The sequence below is a fragment of the Cynoglossus semilaevis genome, chromosome 13 (assembly GCF_000523025.1).
Source record: "Cynoglossus semilaevis isolate Cse_v1.0 chromosome 13, Cse_v1.0, whole genome shotgun sequence".
In the NCBI taxonomy this organism is placed as follows: Eukaryota; Metazoa; Chordata; class Actinopteri; order Pleuronectiformes; family Cynoglossidae; genus Cynoglossus; species Cynoglossus semilaevis.
Window position 1 is genome coordinate 20348309 of NC_024319.1, and position 23121 is coordinate 20371429.

At 41.6% G+C, this 23121-nt stretch overlaps 1 protein-coding gene across 2 annotated transcripts in view; it reads left to right on the forward strand.

Annotated features, from left to right (window-relative positions):
• Window positions 1-23121, forward strand: part of cspg5a (chondroitin sulfate proteoglycan 5a) — a 45456-nt gene that overhangs the window by 13245 nt on the left and 9090 nt on the right. For both annotated transcript variants that reach the window (XM_017038030.2, XM_008324161.3), the window contains 2 exons: window positions 10053-11085; window positions 21602-21790. In XM_017038030.2, the coding sequence (XP_016893519.1) occupies window positions 10053-11085; window positions 21602-21790 (1222 nt within the window). The remainder of the gene's footprint in view (window positions 1-10052; window positions 11086-21601; window positions 21791-23121) is intronic.

Consider the following 23121-nt stretch of genomic DNA (forward strand, 5'->3'; position numbering starts at 1 on the left):
CTGCAGATGCGAAAAGGTCATCGAACAACCTGACCGAGTTACACGGGCGGCGGCCTGACAGAGATGCTTTACCTCCGTCCTTTGGTTTCAAAGGCGAAACAATTAGAAAGAGTACGTGTGCGCTTTTGTCAGTGGTGCTGAGTTAGCGTTGTTCTCTTTGTGCCCTTGGAAATATATTAGCATGTGGCTGTGTGTGTGTTTTGAAGAAGAATTTTTTTTTCTTCATATATGTAGATTTGTACCTGTCTAACCGTCTCTACGTACGCTGCGGTCTGTCCGCTCTTCAGCCATGTATCTGTCTGTTAACGTGCTGTGTAGGAGGACAGGTGGACAGTTCACCTGTCAGTGCATCTTTTCCAAAGCCAGTCACTGAGTTCATGCTTGTGCACGAGCTCCCCCCTCGAGTCCCCTCACCCCCTCCCTCCCCACAGCCCCTCAGTCTGACTGTGCACACTCCAGGTTCTGCCTCCTCTGCTGCTGCAGACTGTTATATTAACATTCAACACAACACATCACCAACCTCGCTGAGCACAGACACAGAAACACACACAACTGTTGCGGCGTCTCGCAGGTTATTAAAAAGAAGGGATTTAATAGGGTCTGTGTGAAATTGTTTTCTGTGTTTCATTTCACAGCTGTAGAAAATGAAAACAATGAAATTAAAAAACGGACCCAGATGCGGTACGTGAGGATAAAAGAGCTGCTCATTTGTGCAACAGAATGGGAGCTCTCACTCTCCTATTTGATCTGAATTGTATTTGTGATTACAGTTAAGATACTCCCATCATAAACACCTACGATCCATGAAGCTTCCTTTGGTCCTGGCTGCCTGCTGCTTTACTGACTGATACCAAATGAATGTGTTATTGTCAAAACGTTAATGGAATTCCATTACTGACTATCACTATGTGGACTTATTATCCAGATGATTTTTATGTCTAACCCTATACATCTTGTGTAAATGTAAAGACTGAGGAATTCTAATAAGTCAATTATTAGTAACACTATATAATAAAATAGTCAAGACTTTACCAGAAGTGACTGAAGGAAAAAAGGTACAATATGTGACTGCCCATAAATCTCTAAATTTCATTATTTTAATAATTGCTTCATGTTGCTTTAAACTTGTGTTGATATTTTGAGACTAAAAGCGCAGCCTTCCTCCAAATTTCATCTTTGTAGCTTGGCTCGCCAACAGCAGATGTTCTCAATCAAATGTTCTCACTTTTATGTTGTGTCCGTGCACTCTTTCTGATGCTCACAGACAGACGGGCCTGTCAGTTGAGTTGTCATTTGAGTGGCCACGTTACAATTAGGAGTGCAAAACAGACAGACAGGAAATGCATAAGTGAGCGTCTCATGTAGTGTCCCACGTTACATGTGCACGAGCTGTCCGGTTGAATTTGACTGTCACATGAAAGTGGTACATCTCCTATGCAATGCCAAATGTGCACGTGTTCACACACACACACACACACACCCCCGTCAGTTTTCATTTGAAATGCTGCTCGAGCGTTCAGATGTACAGAAACGCAGAAGTCGCTTGTGTAACTGAGCATCTCAGCGCATTAACACATGCACGTGTGCACACATGTCGACATGACTGACCACTTGATCACGTCAGACTGCAAAGACGGAACGGTGCGCAGGTTTCACTCGTCACAGTTTAACTTTTACAAAGATTAACGCATCATTGTCCATTTTCTGTGTGTGTATGCACAATCGTCTGATGAACGTGTGCCGACGCAGATCTCGCCGGCTCCACGGCAACACTAGTGAGTCTGAGAGCATCTCCATAGCAACACCATCCACATCTATCCCACCACCTGTGGAGTCGCAGAAGACGGGACTTATGAGATGGGAAAATGACAAACGCCAGAAAAAGAAACTAGGAGATGGAATTAGAAAGATAGGATCTCGTAGTTATCAGGAGACTTGAGGGAAAAATGAGGGAAAAGAAATCGAAATAGGAGATGAGTGGAAGAGCCGCTGATGGGAAATCAATGGAGAGGTTTTCAATTAGTCCTTGAATGGAAACCTGTGCAGTTATTCCTTATATGGACGTATGGTTAACGAGCAGCGCTGGAAAAAAGAAAAAAGAAAACACTCATGTCTTATTCATTCGTGTGTGTACGTGTGAGTGTGTGTTCTCCAGAGGTTTAGAGAATTGATGTAAAATCAATGAGAATAAGTTAAGGAGGGTCTCACTGCTGTAATCTTCATCTGTCCAATCCCTGCGTCGATCCCTGCGGCCATTTCCATTAGGTTGAGTTTAAACCTGCAGTCGTCACAATCACTAGAAACAGTAGAGGCTGTAATGCCATTTTATCGATTACCAGTGTTAGGTTATGAAGTAATCTTCATTACTCAAATCGCTGACACAGGTTCAGACGACCTTATGTGAAGTTAAGGGTGCAGTACCGTTTTTTGCCCAGAAGAGGCTGCTTGCTAAATCTTAGTTTTTCTTTCTTTTTGCCATTGTTGTTTCAACCAAAGTTATAGTCAAATATGCGAGTACTCTTTATTTTTTTTATTCTTTGCCTGCTTTTATTTCCATTATAAATTCTTCACACCAAGAGCTGCTTTGCCTGCTTTTATTTCCATTATAAACTCTGGGGAGTTTTAAACATCTTTCTTGATCTTTTCCAGTTGTAGTCGGTTTGCATTTTCCTATTCCCTGTGCATGGGATTCTTTTCTGGTTACTTTCTCCATTAGCACATAAAACAAACACACCCAGGCAGGTGTAGGTGAAGAAGTGCTAATTGTTTGTTCGTCCCTGTATTTTAGTGAGATGATACCGGTTTGGTTTGTATTGATGTTAGCATTCTCCTAAACTCATTATTGACAAAATATATCAATAAGAATTCATTTGATTGGTCTAAACGTAATGTCTCTTCAGAACCCCATGAGTTTTTGTTGTCTGTCTCTGCCAGTCACCAAACCTCACTCTACTTTCTGTTCTTTCTCTAGTCTGGGTCGCCCCACTGGCCAATGGACCCACAGTCTCAGAACCAAGATGTCTCTTTATAGTTTGTCACGGCTAATCAGGATGCTACAGTATGTGTGTGGTTAAGATGTCTCTTTATAGTCTGTCACGGCCAATCAGGATGCTACAGTATGTGTGTGGTTTTGTGGTTTCCCTCTTTCCAAACTGATCTGGGTTTGACAAAAGAAGAAGCCCGAGGGAGGGATTGACCTGCCAACATAGAGGCCAACAGTACTTGGCCTTGAGGCGCGGCACCTTCTGAAACAATCAATCTGAGACACACACACACACACACACCGACACAGAAGCCAAACTCTACTCATAATGACCATCTACGCCCTCCACCAAACGAGCTGTTTGCAAATCCAATTATCAGTGGGTAATAGTGACACACACACACACACACACAGTCTAAGTAGAGAGTGGTCTCCTTATGCAATACTGCTTGATTATCTGACCTATCTGGACCATAGCGAACACAGACTCCTGTATCTCCACAGTTTGTCTCATTTGTGCCTCAGTTGGTTTTGTTCCAGGTCCAGACTAGGTGTCAGGACTCGTTCCAATGTGTCCAGACTTAACCAGTCTCATCCCCTCCTGTCTGTCGCCTCTGTGGCTCTAATTGTGCAAAAAAGATGCTGCTGCCTGTTTTTGGTTTCCCCTGGTTTAAAGTATAAAGTGTCAATTCTCTCACCGCAGGAGCTCCCTCACATCGAGGACCATTAAACCATGTGGTCGTTGTAAATATACAACCGCTCGCAGGAGCTGATAGAGACGTAGCCATAGAGAATCATGTGACACTGGCAATATGATAAGTGAATGTGTTAAGCAACACGATGTCAAGTCTTTTGACCAGGTGCTTCATTTATGAGATTTGCAGATATTTGTTGGTGTAAGATCCACAGAGTCTGGAGGTTGAGCTTCAATTAAAATGAATGCATTGATAAATAATTGATTAATCTCCTTTATGATACAGGTCACAGACAGATGCCCTCTTATTGTTGCATTATTGATTCATCCACACGTCTTCTCTTTATGGAGATTCATACTCCTGCAGTAACTCTGTATCAGAGGGACCTGAAACCCCTAGCTGTGATTTGCTCGTCGTGACACACAGCTCAGTTTGTTGAGCAGCAGCAGCAGCAGCAGCCAGAGCTGCCACACTGATCCAGGACCAGCTGTCCAGCCGACGGTTTTCCCTTGTTAATCCAATTAGGCTAACAAGGCGGTAAAAAGGAGACAGCTCCACTTAACTGGCGCTCAGTCCAGTGAAGACTCTGGCAGAGTGACACTGTTGTGGTTTCTTGCATCAGGCTGCCCTGAGTTCTCATGTGTGCACCGGCATGAAGAAATACCAGGAGAGATGACACAGAGTGTTTTAATGGACCAAAAAAAGAAAAGAAGTTGTAAAGTTGTACATTTAATTGCCTTCTCATTTCTGGCTTTTACAGTGAGGATATTGCGTTCCATGTCCACGGAATATTTCTTTCATGCTCCATTTGCTCAGCCCAGGCCTAATGTTGCGATCTGGTTGTGGTCAAAGGAGACATGTTCCGATCTATGTTCTACTGTTCCGGGTTTTTGCAGAACATGATCATGTTAGTGCACATAGAGTGGCACTGGGGCGAGTCACACAATCCTCAGACCTGAAGTGAGAAAACGTTTTGTTTGTGTTTCATACAGAATTTTCCAGACGTCGTATTAACTTGATGTAATGTAAAACACACAAGTTCTTCGTCTGAGGTTTAAATGTTTGAGGTTCTCTTGGAAGACAGGTGGCTCGGCTTCAGCAGCGGCGCTTTGTCCAAACAGCTCAAACCTCATTAATCCACACACGTCAGGCCCTTTGGTGAAAAAGTAATTGCCAAGTGAAGTAAAGAGGTTGAGTGCAGAGATGGGCATATGGTTCCTATGTGATTCAGTTGATGAGAGTTGGCTGGGAATTGACTGTATACCATTGAAGGACAGGTCACTCATGTGTTTTTGATTTTTGCCATAAGCTGTAGCAGATTTCATTTGGGACACACATTGCAGATTACAACCATAATGTTCATGGAGGAAATTTCACAATTTTTGATGATAACAGTCTTGGATGTTAGAAACTGGTTGGAAGTGTTGTTGGAAAAGCTGCACGTTTGGATCAGATGTCAGATATCAGTCGCTCTGAATTATTTCTCTTCAGTTTGGTTACACCTAAAATGTTAATGGTCATGTTAATACCATAGAAACCTGATCATTCATCATCTCGACATGTGATGCAGATCATAACTTTTACTTTCTTGTTATTTTAGAAGAACTCGTTATGAACTTTACCACAGCCTTAAGAATAGAAACCAAGTGTCCTGCACTGAGTCAGCTGGGCAGGGCAGCCATGGGCTGGACCTTCGAATGATGCCGTCATGGCCATAAATTCAGGTTTTCCACAGATCTGGATAAAACTTGGTAATGAGTCAGATATGTTTGGCTCAGTGTGGAGGCTGTAACAGCTAACATTTATTTTTAGTCTGTTTTTTTGCAGTAATTCTTTTCCATTTTGTTATGTTTTTTTTTCCAAAATTTGAGTTTCTTTATCAAGTCAACAGGCAGTCTATAACAGTGACCCCAGTTTTGTGGATTTTTCCTTTTCTCATCCTGGTTTATGTCTTCTGTCTTGGTTCCTTCCTGTCCTTGAATGTGACAGGTCCGTGCTGTAAATGCCATGTTCACTGAATGGCACTGATTCCTACAAATGTAAATTCAGTGGTGTTCGTGAAGGTGCACTTCTACTCAACGAATGCCATACTACATCAGTGCCTGGCTGAAACAGGACGTGCTGTTATGGCCGGTGATGGCCGGGTCTCTGTTCAGTGTTTCCTCCCCAGTTTCACAGACATCGTCCTAGTTCTCTTTGTCAGTTTCGCTCCGTCACTTCCACCACTCTGTCTCTCTCTCAGTCTCCATCTTTCACTGTCACCTGCTCAACTTCCTGCTTCGGTTTCTCTCCGTCAACTCCTCTGCCTCTTGTTACCGTCTCCTCCTCATCATCTCCTGTCATCTTGTCAGCTGGTGCAGCAGCCATTGCTGTCTCTCCTCCAGATGTTCAGCCTGCCTTCGCCAGGCTTGTCGAGGTGGAAGCAGATGGAGGAGGAGAAAAGGTTTGTTGATGAGTTGAACAAACTGTCACTGGTGTGCAGATTGTTTCATACAGATTCATTCATTGGTTTGCGTGAACAGTGATGGACGTCGTGAGGAGGAGGGTCGGGCATGTTTACAGTATTGTGTGTCGTCCATCAAATTTATTGTTTCAACCCTTTTGTCTGGTTTGTGTGTGGTTCAGCACGATGTCCCAGATTAGTTGGTTGATGTGTTCAGCAGCAGCAGTGCACGCTGGGACTGCTGGAAGGATTGGACTCCAAACGACCCCAGCTTCAAAGACGGCACTGCCTCAGAGAACAACAGCCACAATAAATTGAATCTGTCCACTTGACAAACATCTGGCAGCTAGAAATTACATTTATGCAACTGGAGATAAAAATAAAAAAAAAATCACAGTCATCTGTCTTTTAACAAATTAATACATTTGAATCCTCCACTTACATGGACTCTGAACCATCATAAATTCCAGTTGTCTTTGTCTTTAAATATCCTCCTTACCAGCACAAAGTCAAATGATCGTATTTATAGCAGCGACTATTTTTGAGGCTGAATCCTGTTTATACATCATCAGTAGGCACGGAAAATGAGCTGTTCGGACTTTAGTCTTTTGATTTGACAAAGAGCCTGTGAATTGTCAACATCAGACATCAATTGTCTGCTTGACTATTTATAGTAAGCAAAGGTTGACCTTGACAACAGAAGCTTTTACACAGAAGCCTGTTTGTGGACAGGGTACAGTTTAGATGGATGGATAGATGGATGGATGGATGGTTGATGAATGATGGATGAATGGATGGATGGATGGATGGATGGATGATGGATGATGGATGGATGGATGGATGGATGGATGGATAGATGGATGGATGTATGGATGGATGGATGGATGGATAGATAGATAGATAGATAGATGGCTGGATGGAGTGATAACAAAATGATAGATCAATTAATAATTTATTATTGTTATTATATATAATATTAATTATCACTTTGCATTCTGTGTCTCTGATATGTGGAACTGTGGCTCTCTCAAAAGAGTTACATTTCCACTCTGGATCCTGTACAAAGTTGGAGAGTTTAAATATTTAAGTGATGAGAAGGTACTTTCACTTTGTGAATGGTCCCAGGAGTGGAAATAAATAGTTCTTTGGTTCTGTCCCCATTCTTAACAATGGTGCCATCAGTTCTTTCTTTCCCAATGTTGGACTCTTATTTATCTACCTTTATCGTAACTAAAACCAAGCAGCCTGTTGTTTCACTGTTAATGTCAGTGTGATTTACTGAACACAGCTTAACACAACATTACTATGCAAACACACAACATCTAACCGTTGTATAACAGCTGAGAAATTGTTGAAGTAATTCATCGAGGCACATTTTACGAAGCTCTCTCTGCAGTTCATCAATGTCTGTGTGGAGTCTGTGTGCTTTTAAATTGATCCCGTAACTGACATCACGTCATCTCAGTCGTAAATGTTTATTGCAGATCGTAATTACCAAAGAAAAACACAAGTCTTATACACTGAGCAGAGAGTCATTGTCACTGTGGAGGAGACGTTTGATTGGCTCCTTGGTTAGGTAACTGTTGTTTAATAGCAGATCTATAAGGGGATTTAGGTGAAACCATTAATTGTCAATCTGAACACGCTAGCTTTTTAAACTACTGGTTTGAACACAGGATCAAAGAGCTGCAGATTTGAAAGTGTTATCAGTGAACCAGCCCTTCTTTAAACCAGTAAGAGTGGAATAGATATTCTTCATATTTCATCACCTCGGGATCATGCTTCCATATTTAGCTTCAAATCAGCTAAACGTTTCACCAGAATCCATTGTTTGTGGATTAAAAAAAAAAAAAAAGTTTAATGAAAAACACAGTCTAGCACAATGGAGTCAGTTTTTTGGCTGAGTCAGCACAGATGACAGCTAAATTGGCGAAAAAATACTTGAAAAGTGAATATTGGTTTTCTAGACAAAGAAGTGAAATGGTTTAAAAGAAAAGGTGAAAAAAGTCATCCAAGTGAAACAAGAAATCCAAAGAGGTCGATACATGTTCCCAGACTCTCTTCCCAGTATAATTCCATATCCTGGCTGACTGACAAGTTTCACAAAAGGCTTAGGATTTTTCTATTGTATTCTCAACTCCTACATTTTGATGAGAAAACTGTTGTCGAAGCCTTCACAGACTGTACGGTGCATTACCAAGTGCATTCCTCAAGGCTTAGGAAGGAAAGTGTTTCCACTTAAGTGCACGCCTAAAGTAGCAAAACTATGCAGCCACGAAATAAGTGGTGACATAACCGATGACGAAACTGCCACATGGGCACATGAAGACGACACCAAATGAATTGCCTGTTGCTTCATTAGTCTCTTCCAACATCCGAATGATGTCAAGTTTACCAAAAAAAACAAAAACAAAAAAAACCAAAACAAACTCAGATGGTTGGTACTGCCTTCGGGGTCCATCCCTGACCATCTGTTTCATCAAGGGGAACCAAAACATCTCTCAAATCTGTTCTCTTCCAAAACCAAATAATCCTTAAACCTTGCTCCTTGCCATGCGGTACATTAATGTATTATTACTTTAATCTGACAGGGAGGCGATGGTAAAGCTGTTTTCTTTCTCCTTGTGACTCAACAAGCTCCTCAGATGAAGTAATTGACGAGAGGATGAAACACGTTCCACTGCATCTTGTTTTCATTTGTTTTCCCTGTTGTTTTTGATGCCAGTGATGTCACGGTGTGGCTGTGGAAAAATAAATGATGGAACCAGATTGGTTAATATTCTTGAACTGTCAACATGTAAACAGCAGATATTGCCTTTGACAGCATTTCTGCAGATGTTTATGTTTAAATTGAAAGCTCTGTTGTAGCCACCGGGGGCTCCACTTGTTTGAACGCCGGTCCACTCTTTCAAATGACTTTGGATTCAAATCAGTCCATAGACATGATTTTACAGCAATGAATAAATAGCAAACTGTGGAGTTCTCTTCCTCTTCCTCCTCCTCTTCCTCCACACCCAGGCAGTTTTTACTTTCTCTTGGATTGTTACATTTTTAATGCTAATGGTTGCTGTGTTTCTGCCAGTGTGGTTGGTGTGGGATCATTATTACTTTTCTGGCTGCTGGCTAAACAGAAAGTTGTTTTTTGTTAACAGACGTTGGGGCCAAGTTGTGATTCATTTCTTTTTACAGAGGACACAAAATACATCCTCTGTTTCAAACACAGCAGAAGGCTCTGTCTTCTGTTGTTGACAAGTCCTGGATGCTGCCTTTTCACGATGGTGTAAACATGGCATATTTCAGGTTCTGTATATTTTCCAGACCTGGACTTATTCCGGTAATATTTTTTTCCCCTCCAAATGTAGTGGTTGCTGGCCTCACTCCTGCCTGTTAGGCACATTTTGTTGCTGTTTCTCTGCAACTAATGAAGACAAAAAATGTTTACATTTCCAAATGAGACCATTTCATTATCCTTGCTGTCTTGTTAACACAGTTTGGATTGGGAGAATGTAGCTATTGAGGTTGTTTTTTTTTTCTTACAGACTGCAGGTCGCCCTTCAGGGTCTCATCAACAGTCCTTGAATCTTTTGGATAAAAGACAAAATAAAAACAAAACTTCTTGATGCAGTGTAATAAGTGGTACTGCCTCTGCTCAGTGGGCATGGACTGAATTATTAAGCCAATGAAAAACAGTGCAGCTGGGCACTGCTGTGTCTACAGCTTTCTAAAAGTTCTCATCCCGGAACTTTTTGTATGTTTACTACTACAGTAGATAATACTTTTTTACAGAGCGAACACAGAATAATTTACCCTTTTCTGCAACATTTCTGCTAAAATTAAGTAAGTCCAGTAAGCCATGGTTTGAGGTTTACGCAGTGGGGACACAGTTAGCTTCAAATAACTAATGGCTAACCGATCTTGTCTGTGTTTGCAGGGGACGTTGCTGGGACCAATGTGACTGAACTGGACAATGCAGCCAATCTCACTTCCCTCCTTAAAGAAGAGGAAGGGCCCGCCAGGGTCGATGACATCATCACCACTGTAACACAGACCAGCAGCTCCTCCACTCCTGAAGTGATCACCACTGTGACCCCACGGGCAGGTCGTATCCCTCGCACTAGTGATGAGGAGCAGAGCAGCGGGATGTTTGGAGAATCGATGATTCCTGCCGTGCAGGAAGTTGAGATTGCCGCTCCCCCACAGCTCATTCCAGATTCTGCTGAAACTGATCTCCTGCTGCCGAGTGTTCCGCGTAAACCAGATCTCTCAGAGAGTGAGGAAGAAATAGGTGAGGGGGAAAAGGGTCTGCCCAGCACTGACCCACCATGGATCCAAGCCAAAGACACAGCCGTGTTTGATCTAGACCATCTCTTCACCACCATTGACCCTCCCCCATCCACCACCACCACAACCACCACCACCACCACCACCACCACCACTACTCCCAACCCTGACCTTGTCCATGTGGACTACATTGACCAATCGCCTCGGGGACGCAACCTGGACCTAGCCCCACCCTCTCCTTCATCACTGGCCCATGAGCTTCAGGGTGGTGACCCAACCTCCTGGGCAATGCCTGATAACTATGACTACCTCACGCCCTACGATGACGGTATATCCCCCTCTCCTGACGAGTATTCATACAGCACCACGACTGAGACCTATGAGAGCGACGATGACATTCGACTGCTGGCTGGGGCTCCAGATCGCACCAAGCCTCGATCTCCAGGGTCTGGTCCTATTAACGTAGGGGCAGCCTTACCCGGTGTGGGAGCTCCGGCAACAAGCGATCCTGTCGCTCCTCCTCCTGTGCCGGCACCAGTGGATGGGTCGGATGGGCTGGACGGATGTCGTGTGGGCTACCAGATTGTCAACGGAACCTGCCGTTCTCCCTGTGACATGCTGCCCAACTACTGTTTCAACAGCGGCCAGTGTTACCTGCTGGATGGTGTAGGAGTCTTCTGCAGGTACGACCCATCTTTAATCATCATAACTTATTTCATTTATTTATTCAGTTAATTATTAGAACTGCACTGGTTAGCTTTTAGCTACATTCAGGAAAACGTTTTACCTGGATTTTCTTTATCTCTTAACTTTTTTTTTTTTTTTTAACCTGTTGTTTGGTTTATGGTGGCCCAACAAATGACTCGAAAGTGTTAGCTGTAGTTGGGGATGTTTGTGTCCTACATTAGGATTTTCAGCTGTGGGATATTTGATAGGTGGCGCTTTGGCCCAGAGGCAATGTCTCTGTCATTGGTGTGGAACCCCAGAGTTCACCTCCTGGGCAAGATTGAACCCCGGTTAGGGCGGTTGGTACCTTCCAGTGGACTCACCACCCGCAGGAAGGTTCAGGGGGGGTTGGTACGGTGCAGTGTGATTTGGGTGGCGGTCATGGAGACTGATGTCCTGCAACCTAGTAACGGATAAGCGGATGAAAATGGATGGATGGATAGATATTTGATAAGAGTTGTAGGCCTTCTAAATAAACACAACCCACAGGTGAAATAGAAAAGCTTAATATAAGGCTGGCTCTGCCTCTAATCAAGCTAGTATTGTCAGTGTCAGTCTTAAATCTAATTAAAACTAATTGTCTGACAAATGAAGCAATGCAAGTGTCAGTCTTAAATCTAATACTAATTGTCTGACAAATGAAGCAATGCTTTAAATCAGCTGTTGTGGGAAAATAAAAAAAATAAATAAAAATTTCAGTTCTGCAGCTGCTCTCAAATAATTCTGCTCGGCGTAAAAATAGAAACCTGCAAGTTTGGGCATTGTGTGATTAATGTCCCGTCTCGTCTTCCACGCTCTATTCTAGGGTTTATTTTTCTTCTGTGAGTGCTGGAGGTATTTGAAAATACTGCATAGAGATGCAGTACTTCTGTGATAAAGCAGGTGCACAAACAGAGGGACTGAAAATTAAACATCATGTCAAATCAATTGTATTTGCTTAGCCCAAATTCACAAACATGTTTTGCCTAAATTGAGTTTAATAAGAATATTCTTGACCCCCAATCTAAGGATAAAAAAGAAAAAGATACCTGTGATGAAATTAGAGTCATAGTATTATATTTAGGTGGTTGACCTCTTCTCTACTCTGTGACGTTTGGTCCCTGAGTTTCCGGCATCAAGGTGATAGCATCGGTGTTATAGTCATTTGAAAATGGAGAGTTATTACATGATAAATTTAACACTTCCTTTAAGACCTGACTATGTGGTATTTATCAAGGACAACATTAGTGTGAAGTAGTGTGAAGGATCACATGTTCACATGTCTAGATTAGTAAGTCTCACTACGATACTTATAAGGCAGGAATATGAGTTTGAAGTGAAGGGTCTTGTAACATATGTTTGGAAGACGAACAAAACTTTAACAGGAATTGCTTCAACCTTTGTAGAAATCCAATCTGTCATTGGTCAGTCTGTGTTCTAACGGTAGCATTTGCCACTGACCAAGGTGAAAAAAGGTGGAGTTGACATTGTTTGTCTTTATTGCGAGGTCAGCTACACTTGTACCCATTCACCCTGCAAATCAGATAATGATAAACATTGGAATGCTTCTTAAAGTAAAATATTAATAATTATTTAAGTAAAAACACACAAAGTAGACGTGTGCTGCCATTTTGTCCTGAAGGTCAGTATTTGTTCAGGAAGAAATCCATCATGAGGACGAGAGGCAGACAAAACCATTTTCTACACCTTCTGAGGATAAATGGCTGCTCCAGCAGCAAACAACAGCCAGTTTATCAAAAATAAAACCGTCTGGAAAAACAGGCAGCGCCTCCGACTGATGAGATGTAACTTTGTGTGAGTTTGTTGCATCAATCACGTACACAAACACATATTTGTAGATCTTTTGAAGGGTAGACACTCTAATGAGCGTCTCCCTTTAATCAGGAGATGAATTGAAGCAGCCAATCGGTGAGCTGGCGTTTCCAATTAGTGAACAGCTGCGGAGATTAAGATGCAAATGTATGCACAGCGGCCTGCAGCCTCCTGCCTGGAGCTGATGGGAAAACTATTACAGAGAGTGACACGGTAAACAATCTCGTCGTATCAATCAATCTGGTCTGCAGGAAGGGTCAGAGAGTGAATTCTGACAAATCTCAGATGCTGAAAGTCTCAAGACGCACAGCCTGGATCTGTCTGCTTTAAAATAGCACGCTGAGATATATACAGCTCGACCTTTTGACCTCAGTTTTGGGTTTTATTCTGCAGATGAAGTTCCTCTTCACTGTGGGCTGGTTGAACTCAAACATCACTCTAACTCAGTACATCGATGAAGTTAACCTTCATTAATGAGAATATTCTCTATATTTAATATAATTCTGATCAAGTTCAGTTGAGTGCACAATTTCTGAGGCACGTCCTGGTCAGAAGACTTTGAGTCAGGTATAATTTCGGATAAGTGTAATTGGTGATCCAACATTTCAAAATAGGTAAGCACAGTTCATGCTCACAATTGCAGGGGGCGCTATAGAGACAGTCTGAACATCATTGAAAAATGTAAATGTACACACTGTGTTCTATCAAATCTACTAGGTCTATTTTAGTAGTGACATTTTTGTCACACAGTAATGTGGGTGTGTGTACTGTGTCAGTCCTGCACAAGAAAGTATAAAAGAGAAACCACAGGCAGAGGGCAGTGTTTCTGAGAACTGAGAGCCGTTTTTTTTTTTTGGATGAATCAGTGTCAAATCAAGACCATGATAAACCCTGAGGGAGAGAGATAGATAAAAGCTGCCAAGACGCTGAGAGTTATTTCACTGTCAGTCAGGACCATAATATGGGTCACTGTGACACAGACATGGATGAGAAGCAACATATTCCTCTGAATGTGTGCGTTTAGGCATGGTTGTGTGGGAGTGTGGTGTGTTTATGGCACATGAGAGTACAGGAGTTCATGCTTGTTTCCACATACACACTCTGTGCTGCAGCTGTAGTCGTACATCAGAGCAATTCAATTGCAGCAAGAATGAATGTTCAGACCTCTAGCTCTGTGCAGTAAAACATATGAGCCCCTGATGCAGTCTTTGCTGACCTCAGATCAGTGTAACTAACAATTATGTCATCTTACAAAAACCGGGGGGGTTTGACCATAACTGATAACATCCTAGGCGTTGTCTGTAAATGAATTAAATTCTGAGTCAGCTAAAATGTATTTCTTAACATCAATGTTGTTGTCCAGAGGCAGAAACAGGTCAAAAGGTCGAGCTGTAAAAGAGATTTTCTACAAACATGTTTTCTGATGCTGGGGCTGGAATGTTGTATGTATGTAAATACTTGACTTTCAGAATAACATCATACAGTCGTGTTTATTTTTTCTTCAGCAGCATTTGGCTTTTTGTTATATATTAAAATCAAAGGTTCCCAGCAGTAGCACTGCTGCGGTGGCTGGACTCTCTTTAAAACTGTAGCCTTGTTATTCCCCAGCACAGGTGCAGCTCGAGGCCTGTTTCATGTTCCATCAATTTTCTTTCCCTGCACTTTGACCGTTTCTTTCTGCTCCTTACAATAATAATTTCGTTGATAAATGTCCTCTACCGGTCTTTTCTACTGGCTGCTCCCCTAAGGGATGTCACGTTCCACCTGACTTTATACTCTGTGTTCTCTACTGTTATACCAACCATTTACACGTCCTTCTTCGCTATAAACAACCAGAGTCTAGCTTTGCCTGAGTTATATTAACGTAAGTTATATCCTTATATAGTGTTATATTTATATATATATTGTTAGGTTTAAACTTGCCCTAGAGTCACTATTACCTAGCTAGCTCTTACATTGTTTGCTAACTTTAGCTGTTTATGGCCTACCTACTACTGGCCTAGCCCCCAATGACTCTTTAGCCTTATTTGTTTTTGGTTTTTGTTATATATTTTAGAGTATATATACTTAATACTCTATTTTTATAGGCTATAAAATATGTAGTTGGTTAAGTCTGCACCAAAAAAATAGGTGAAAATACATACATAGCTGTATTTTGGGGTAGGACGTATTCGTTTTTAAGTAACTTTAAATCTACTTGTTTCAACACAGATACTTCTAGCTGTAGCAGTATCATATATCATATAAATGTAGCATCATGTAGTGCTCCTGGCTATTTTTAATACTAACCTTAATACCTGAAATACCTCAAGGACTTTTTGACCCACCGTTTGGCTAAATTCTGACTCAGGCAAGAGGACAAAATAAATAAAAAAATATTTAGTAAGGAAAATGTGACCGAAATGTACGTGTTTCAGGGATGTTTTGAAGTTGTTAATCTAGACGTCATACATGACCTTTTGAGGCATGTTTTTGTGAAACATAAAACGCTTCACTGATTAAAAAGCATTTGCACAGTGCACTGCAAGCCAGCAAAGCTATCTGTGGCATCTCCGGCACTGGCTCTCATGTCCCTCAGAATCATGAGATCTGACAGTGTTTTGGTCATAAATCGCTCCTACCTCTGCACTGGCGACCATATTTGGAGAAACAGATGATAAAAAGACGCCGGAGGAGTGGGAGGGAGGGAGGGAGGGAGGGAGAGGCGCAACAAAGAGTGGGTGTGTGTCAGGGAAACCAAAATTCAGACCAAAACAGAGGTGGAGTTGGTGTTCGTACTGCTTGAGAGACTTTAGGAAAAGAGGAGGAGAAAACAAAATGACATTGAAAAGGCTGATAAAGAAAAGGAAAAGGAAAATCAAACAGAGGAAAAATAAAGTTAAGCAAGAAGTGAGAAGGTGAAGGAGGGACTCGGAGTGAGAGTGAGTCACAAACTTGAAAGTGCGGCCAATATGGAAACGACTCGAGCAAGCCAGGTTCTGTGTGCGTGTGTGTTTTCTGCAGCTTGATGTAATTAAGTGAGGCTCAGAGAGCTGACAGCAGTTTGTACTGATTTCACGATCACATCATGGCAACACACACACACACACTCACACACACAAGAGATTAATTGTGTATTAGGGATAACTTTCAAGAAGCAAGGAGCGTCGGGTCATGGAATCAGGCCAGAGGTCAGACACAAAAGATGTCTGCTAAAAAGTCCAGGACAAAAGTTCACACACACTAAACACACACACACACACAAGCGCTAAGACACTGAGCTTGTTTTTGCCAAAGGTAGTCTGGTCTGGCGTATTTAATTGTTGACACACACTCATTGGCATTACTTCTTGTGCAGCTCACGGACAAGAATTAAGAGTTTACATCAGTGCTCTGTTACATTGGTGCCGTGTCTGTGTGCAGGTCAGAATTTTTTTTTTTTTTTTGTTCCTTCATTTGGGAAAGTACCAATAGTTGGAGTTTCTAAAGTCGTTTCAGTATTTACTCACTCAGATCTAGTGAGACAAATCCAGGCCTTCACTTCACCTACATCACTGTCCTTTCTTCAGACCTGAGTGATGTATTAACTGTCGTTACAGGACACATCTGTACAGCTGTGATGGCTTTTTAGTTTATGGAGTTGTGAGTGCTCACCGAGGGCTTTATTTAACTGGGCTCTGGTTACAGTCATGATCACAGATCCATGCTGAGAGAGTCTCTGCAGCTGCTGCTCTTTACATGTACGTGCAATAAACTGCAGTGTATTTTACAGACAGCAGAGGTGAAAAAGTGTAAAGGTACGTTTGAGGAGCAAACAAGACGCTAAATCAGTTGCAGCAGGTTGGATGTAAAAGCGTGTCTTTCCTGCTCGTTGCCTTGTTATGTACAGAGTATCTGTGAGCGGCTGCTGGGTGTTCAGGAATGTTCACGCAGCATCATAGAATCTGAGGGACTGTTTGTAGGAACATCAGCCTTTGTTTCTGGCTTGATCTTTGGAAAAATAGCGGCTACAGCTGACAGAGACATGTGAATAAATATTATTACCATCCTTTGAATGGATGTGGTTCTTCTCCAGCCAAATGGTTGGTCACATCCATCAATGTATTTTAAGGATTTGGCATCACAGACTGATTGAAGGGAGCTCCACAGTGTGGCTGTACCGAGAAGGTCGTCATGTGATTCAGTGTGTGAGAGATAGAAGCTGATACAGAGATAACGTTTTATAACCTCTGCCAAGGAGATTGCATTTTTAGATTAAATTCATCCAGATTGTAGTAAATAAATCTAGAAAGTATGAGAAAGAACATCTCGAAATAATTCTACAGGCGTCTAATGGTTACAATCTGCTCTTTGCCCACATTTGAGAAATTTTGATCAATCCACATGACAGCTGTGGACAGAGACATATTTGTTTGGGTCTAGTTTTGACAGAAGAACTGTTAGGATTAACAGTTTTAGGGAAGTCTGATTTGGGAAGTAAACTTTAGCAAAGTTGAGATGAGTTGAACATGTTGTTGGAGAGAGATGTTGAAGATTTTGGACAAAAGTGGAGAATGGATCCCAGCGTGAAATCTATTTATTTTTATACATGAGGTCAACCTGTTTAAATCAACATTATTTCCAAATCAGTCATCTCTCTCTCTCTCTCTCCTTTTGTAAAAAAAAATGAAATCAAAATTTAAACTTTACCTTCTGTCTTAGTTTATTGTTACATTTCCCATGAACCCATGTCATCAGATTAAGGCGAACTCTGTGTTCCTCTGTGAATTCAGAGTGAAATTGTTTTTAGTCCTAAACCAAAACCAGCTTTTTATACAGTAAAGAACCTTAAATCAGGGTTGTTTTTTAGAAACACTGACAAAGTTTGTGTTATTTATGCTGAAGCTTTTACTGTCTTCTTTTCCTTACACTCTTGCATCAAATTTAAATATACATTAGCATAATTTAAAGATGCACATGTGGGAGTTTGTTAAAATATTCAGCTGTGTCCTCTCCTGTCTGTCTTCGACCAGATCGTCAGTTTTTTGGTGTGTTAGCCTCTTCTGCATCAACAATGTATGACACTGGAGAAGGAAATTGGAATTGGAAACTGGACATTACTTTATATTGCATTATTATTACTGAGATCCGAGACTGAGACATCTACAGCCTTAAAAGAATCATCGACCATCTTACCCACGTGGAGGAACTGTTCCATGATTTGCAGCTGATGTAGCTGCCTCAGCTACCTGAAAGTACTCATTACGACCTACAATAGGCCCGTGTTGACCTTGCACCTCTCTCGCCTCCTATTTTACCCTCCATTACTCCTCATCAGGAGCAGCAGGAGGTTTTATGTGAGGTCTTATATTTCCTCTCCTCTCTGTCTGACTCTGTCTTCCCGTCTCTCTGTGTCTCTGTCTGTCCCAGCAGGGCGGACTAGCCGGGTAAACACTGAGAGGATTTGTGAGCTCATTGTCGGGGTTTGCTCCTACTAGGCAGAGACTAAAGTGACAGAGAAAATTGATGAAAGATTTTTAAAAGTTTTATCTGGGGAGTAAGGAACCTTTGGTGCAGGACCCAGTGGGGAAATCTGTGAGGTGACACGCTGGTCAAGGACAAGAAAGGAGAGGGGAATGAAAACAGATGGGCACAGTTAGGAGGCTGAAATATGTCTGTCTTGTGAGCTCATTCCTCAACAGTTTTTTTTTATATCAGTTTTTTTTTATCAGAATTTACTATGAACAATTATACATTAATTTCGCTAAAGAATTTTAAACCACCTTCTGTGCATCATCTCCTCCACAATAAAAACAGATGATACAGAAGAGAGAAACACATTTTAGATAATGATACCTATAAAAGAACTAGTTGCTAGGTTACAACACAAAATGACTAGATGCATTTTTTTATTTGAAAACTATCAAAATCTTTTACCGAGTCCTAAGAATTCTTTGTGTAAATCTTTTTTTTTTCAGGGTTCATTGAACTTGTCTTAGAATTAAACACACATCAGGAATAAAAGGATCTTTTCGGTTAAATGTTGAATTTAATTTTCAAAAACACCCCAAGGAATCCGTCACTGTGGGCTGCCTTTTCTCCTGGTGTTAAAAATCATTTTAGCACCAACTGAAAGCAGAAACATGATTTAGCTGGAGGCACTTGGTTAGAGGCTGAGGGAGACTGAGGGATAGAGGAGGAGAAAGAGCCAGTGAATCATAAATGAGATTTTTCAAGAAGACGAGCAGCAGGAGAGACACAGCGAAGGAGAGGAGCAGGAGAGGAGAAATGGCCGATAGCTGCCGTGGGGAGGGGGCAGACGTGGGTGTGCGTGAGAGTAAGCCAGTGATGGAATGTCATGTCAGCGCTGCATCTGCTGCATATCCCAGTCCGCCGGGTTGCCATGACAACCAGCGCATCCTTACTTGTCACTTCCAGTCACCCCCCTTCCTCGCGCTCCCTCTCCTCCTGACCCTGACAAAAAGGATCATAAACCTCCTCTTTGTACCAGACACAAAACTGTTCAGAGATGGAGTGTGTTGGAGTCTCCTTGAAAGTTTTCTTTCTGCTTTCTGCTTTCTGCTATGTCTCTTTATCTCCACCTCACACAATCGCAAACACACCCCTCACATCCACTCAAAATGTCTCCTGGCTCTTTTCCAGCTTGGCAGAAATGAGAGTGAAGAGTCCAGGAAGGATACAGGAAGTGGAGTGCTGAAAGAGAGAGATTATAATGCTGAGAGTGTAAACAACCCAGCTCCTAAATTAGCTTTTTTACTCTGTAAACCTGTGTCTGTCTGTGTGTGTTTATAATGCATAAGCACTTCAGTGGCCCAGCTGCTGCACACTCAGTAACAGACTTAAAGGTGTAATATGCAAGATGTTCCAAACAAATATTGAAAAGAGTGAAAAAAAAAAAGAATAAAAAAAAAAAATTGCGCATCACAGGAAACAGACAATAACATGTTTTGCAATTTCCCAGCCTGGGCTCAATAAAGTACATCCATCCATCCATCCATCCATCCATCCATCCATCCATCCATCTATAATAGCACCAGCACTGAAACGTAAGCTCAGAAATTACTAAAGGTTAGCCTAAATGTCGCAAACATAGCTATGCGGAAATTAGCCAAAAGGTGACCAAAAATTAGCAGAAAACAGCTATAAGGTGGCCATAAATGTAGCAAACATCGATTTTATCACAAACATCAATTTGTCATCCACAGCTACGTTACGTTACACTGACTTACACTCAATTATTTTAAAGTAAACAATTCAAGTGAAAGAATGGTAAAAAGCTAAATATATTCAAGCATTTTAGATGAAATAAAACACATTTTTATCTCTAACATCTAATAGATAAATAATTTAACGTTTTTAACCAAATGTGAACACGCACACAGAGATTCTCGTCTCCTCAGATGAGGAAGAACACCATCATTAACACCAGCATAATGTGTTACACACTAACTAATATTGTCAGGAAAATAATTTCTGCACGATCAAACTGGCATATTTTCTCTCTCATGTGACAGTAAGGTAGCGACGACACTCTGCAGCAGTACTGTCTCATTAAGTGATGAAATACGTTTGTGCTAAACCCCAGTCTGGAGACAGAGCCATCTGTCCATCGTTTGCTTCCCTCTGGTGAATTCTGTTCTCTGCCAGGCTGCTGCCCGGAGCGTCCGAGACTCCGATGCGTTTCTGCACGTGCAACCACATACAGTACATGTGTCCACATGTGTGGCCATATATAATACGTTTGATCTTATGGATGCATGTGTCTTTTGTGTGTTTGTGTATAATGACAGTGAGTCCCTTCGCAGCCACAAAACTGCCTGAGGGTTTTTTTTCTTCTTTTTATTCGTAGCTTCTATGTTTAGCAACACAGATTGATTCCGTTATTCTGTTTGAATGAAGGTTCATGTAAAACCCTGGTGGCGACTCTTTCATCTCGCTTACGCCCCTCTGCATTACTTTACAGTAACAGTGAATGTACATTCTGCATGGCACATTCCGACACGTTCTCCGACATGTGACATTTTTAACCTGTGTCTGAAGATGTTTTAAGATTCCAGATAATAACACACTCATCATGTTAAATTGTGTATTTTAAAAAAGTATGTTTGGTAATATTACAAATTAACGTTGTATTCTCTTCTAAACAGACCCAGTAAGTATGTAAACCTACTCAGAAACACGTTTTAATGGAACAAATCACAGGAGAAGTCCATATGGACATGTTCTTAACCAGCCCAGCCGCTTCTGGCCTACTTTTGTGGCTTCACATTGGAAATGTTTGTCCATATGTCCATTTATTATATACATTCTATGGTTTTTATTTCTGATCCATCCATTTAGATTGTGTTTTAAACCTTTAACAGCACACCTACGGTAATTCATGACAACAGCATGATACTTAGGTCTGTTGTGTCAGTAACATGATCAGTTTGAAAGAAGGGTACATAATGGTTAACAGTGTTGGTTGACTGATTTTTTTGTTCAATATTACATGAGATATGTTGTCTTTTATATCCACTTATCTTTTCTCTGTTTTTTTCCCCCTCCCTTTTATCTCACTTTCCTCCCCTCCTCATTTGCCCTTCTTTTTCGGCGTCATGACTTATCCTTCCTCTGTCACCACTTCTCTTTTTTCTATTCCCCTCCTTTTGTCCCTTCTCTCTGCCTCCCCCTCCATCGCAGATGTAATGTCCAGGATTACATCTGGCACAAAGGTGCCCGCTGTGAGTCAGTGGTGACGGAGTTCCAGGTGATGTGTCTGGCCGTGGGCGCCTCAGCTCTGGTGGTCCTGCTGCTCTTCATGATCATCGTCTGCTTTGCCAAGAAGCTCCACGTACTCAAGACGGAGAACAAGAAGTTGCGTAAACGCAGGTGAGGCACCGTGAAGAGTATCGGCCAAAACAAACACTTTTTTAACAACACTGACACCTGTCTGTCATGGTTCCAGTCTGAAGGTGTGTCAAAGAAAACGGTTTAAAAAATCTCTAACCAAACCTTAGCCTGTGAATCAGTACTTGTTCGTTTAAGTGATTTATCACAACTAAAAGGTCGAGTCTTTTATCAGTAGCACTATGACCCACTGTCAATGGGATAAACCTGCACAGAGCAGCACATTACATCTTCAGTTTTTAACATCTGGACCAGAAAGCCTTATTTGTGTGGTCGATGCTGCCTCTGGGCCAAACCGCTGCCTTGGATGGTATTTAGTGTAAAGTTTAAAGAATGACAAAGACAGATTGGTCCACAGAGAGAACACACAGGGAGGGGGGAGGACGGGGGTGTTTAGTTGAAATCACATCTGAGTTTGGCAGTGTATGGAGACAGGTTATCAGTCCGCTGCTCTTTTATGTCCAGCATATAATGGTGGTTGTAAGCCCATCAGATGGAGGAGGAGGAATAAGAGGGAAATGAAAGTGGAGAGGATGAGGAGGGTCTGTGAGACAGAGGAAGGGTGGTAATGGGGGATGGGAGAAACTGATGAAGAACTGAGACAAAGACAGTCTGGTGGAGGTGGATCTGTGAGAGTGGGAAAGGTTCCTGGTGACCAGGGGAGAAAGACAGTGAAGAAACGGAGGAACATTTAGGAAATGATTATCTAATACTAATCTTCTAGTATTGTTAACGTCGCTGTTTCTTAGAGACTGTGTTCGTTCTACCTGAGGGACCTTGGCAGACATGTTGGAGTGAATCATTAGTTCCATTGGATTTAGATGTGTGAATAATAATGAATATTGTATTTTCCATAATAGTAACAGTACTAAGGACTAGTCAATAATTACTTCTCTAGAATTTAAAAGAGAATGTTGTCCACTTCCTATTGGACAAAAACCCTCACTTAAACCCACTACTATCTCGCATTGTCTTTAAGATGATAGATGAAAATGTCTTCCAATGAGCAAACACTGAACCCATCAGAATGTGGTTTCACTTTTCAGCCATAATTTTAACAATTATCCTATAACAGGTTATCAGGAAAACTGGATCCAATTCCAGGCAGCATTTAGGGGGAAACCTAAAATGGGTCAAATGGCCAACAAAAAAATAAAGAGATACCGACTGTTGTATTAATAATGATAAGATAAGGTTCACCACATTCAGCCCCAACCATATCAGATGGTGTTAGCTGCCACTCCACCATGATGAAACAGTGAATGATAAATGAATGAGTCTTGGAAATCTAACAACCTGTAGATACAGTCACA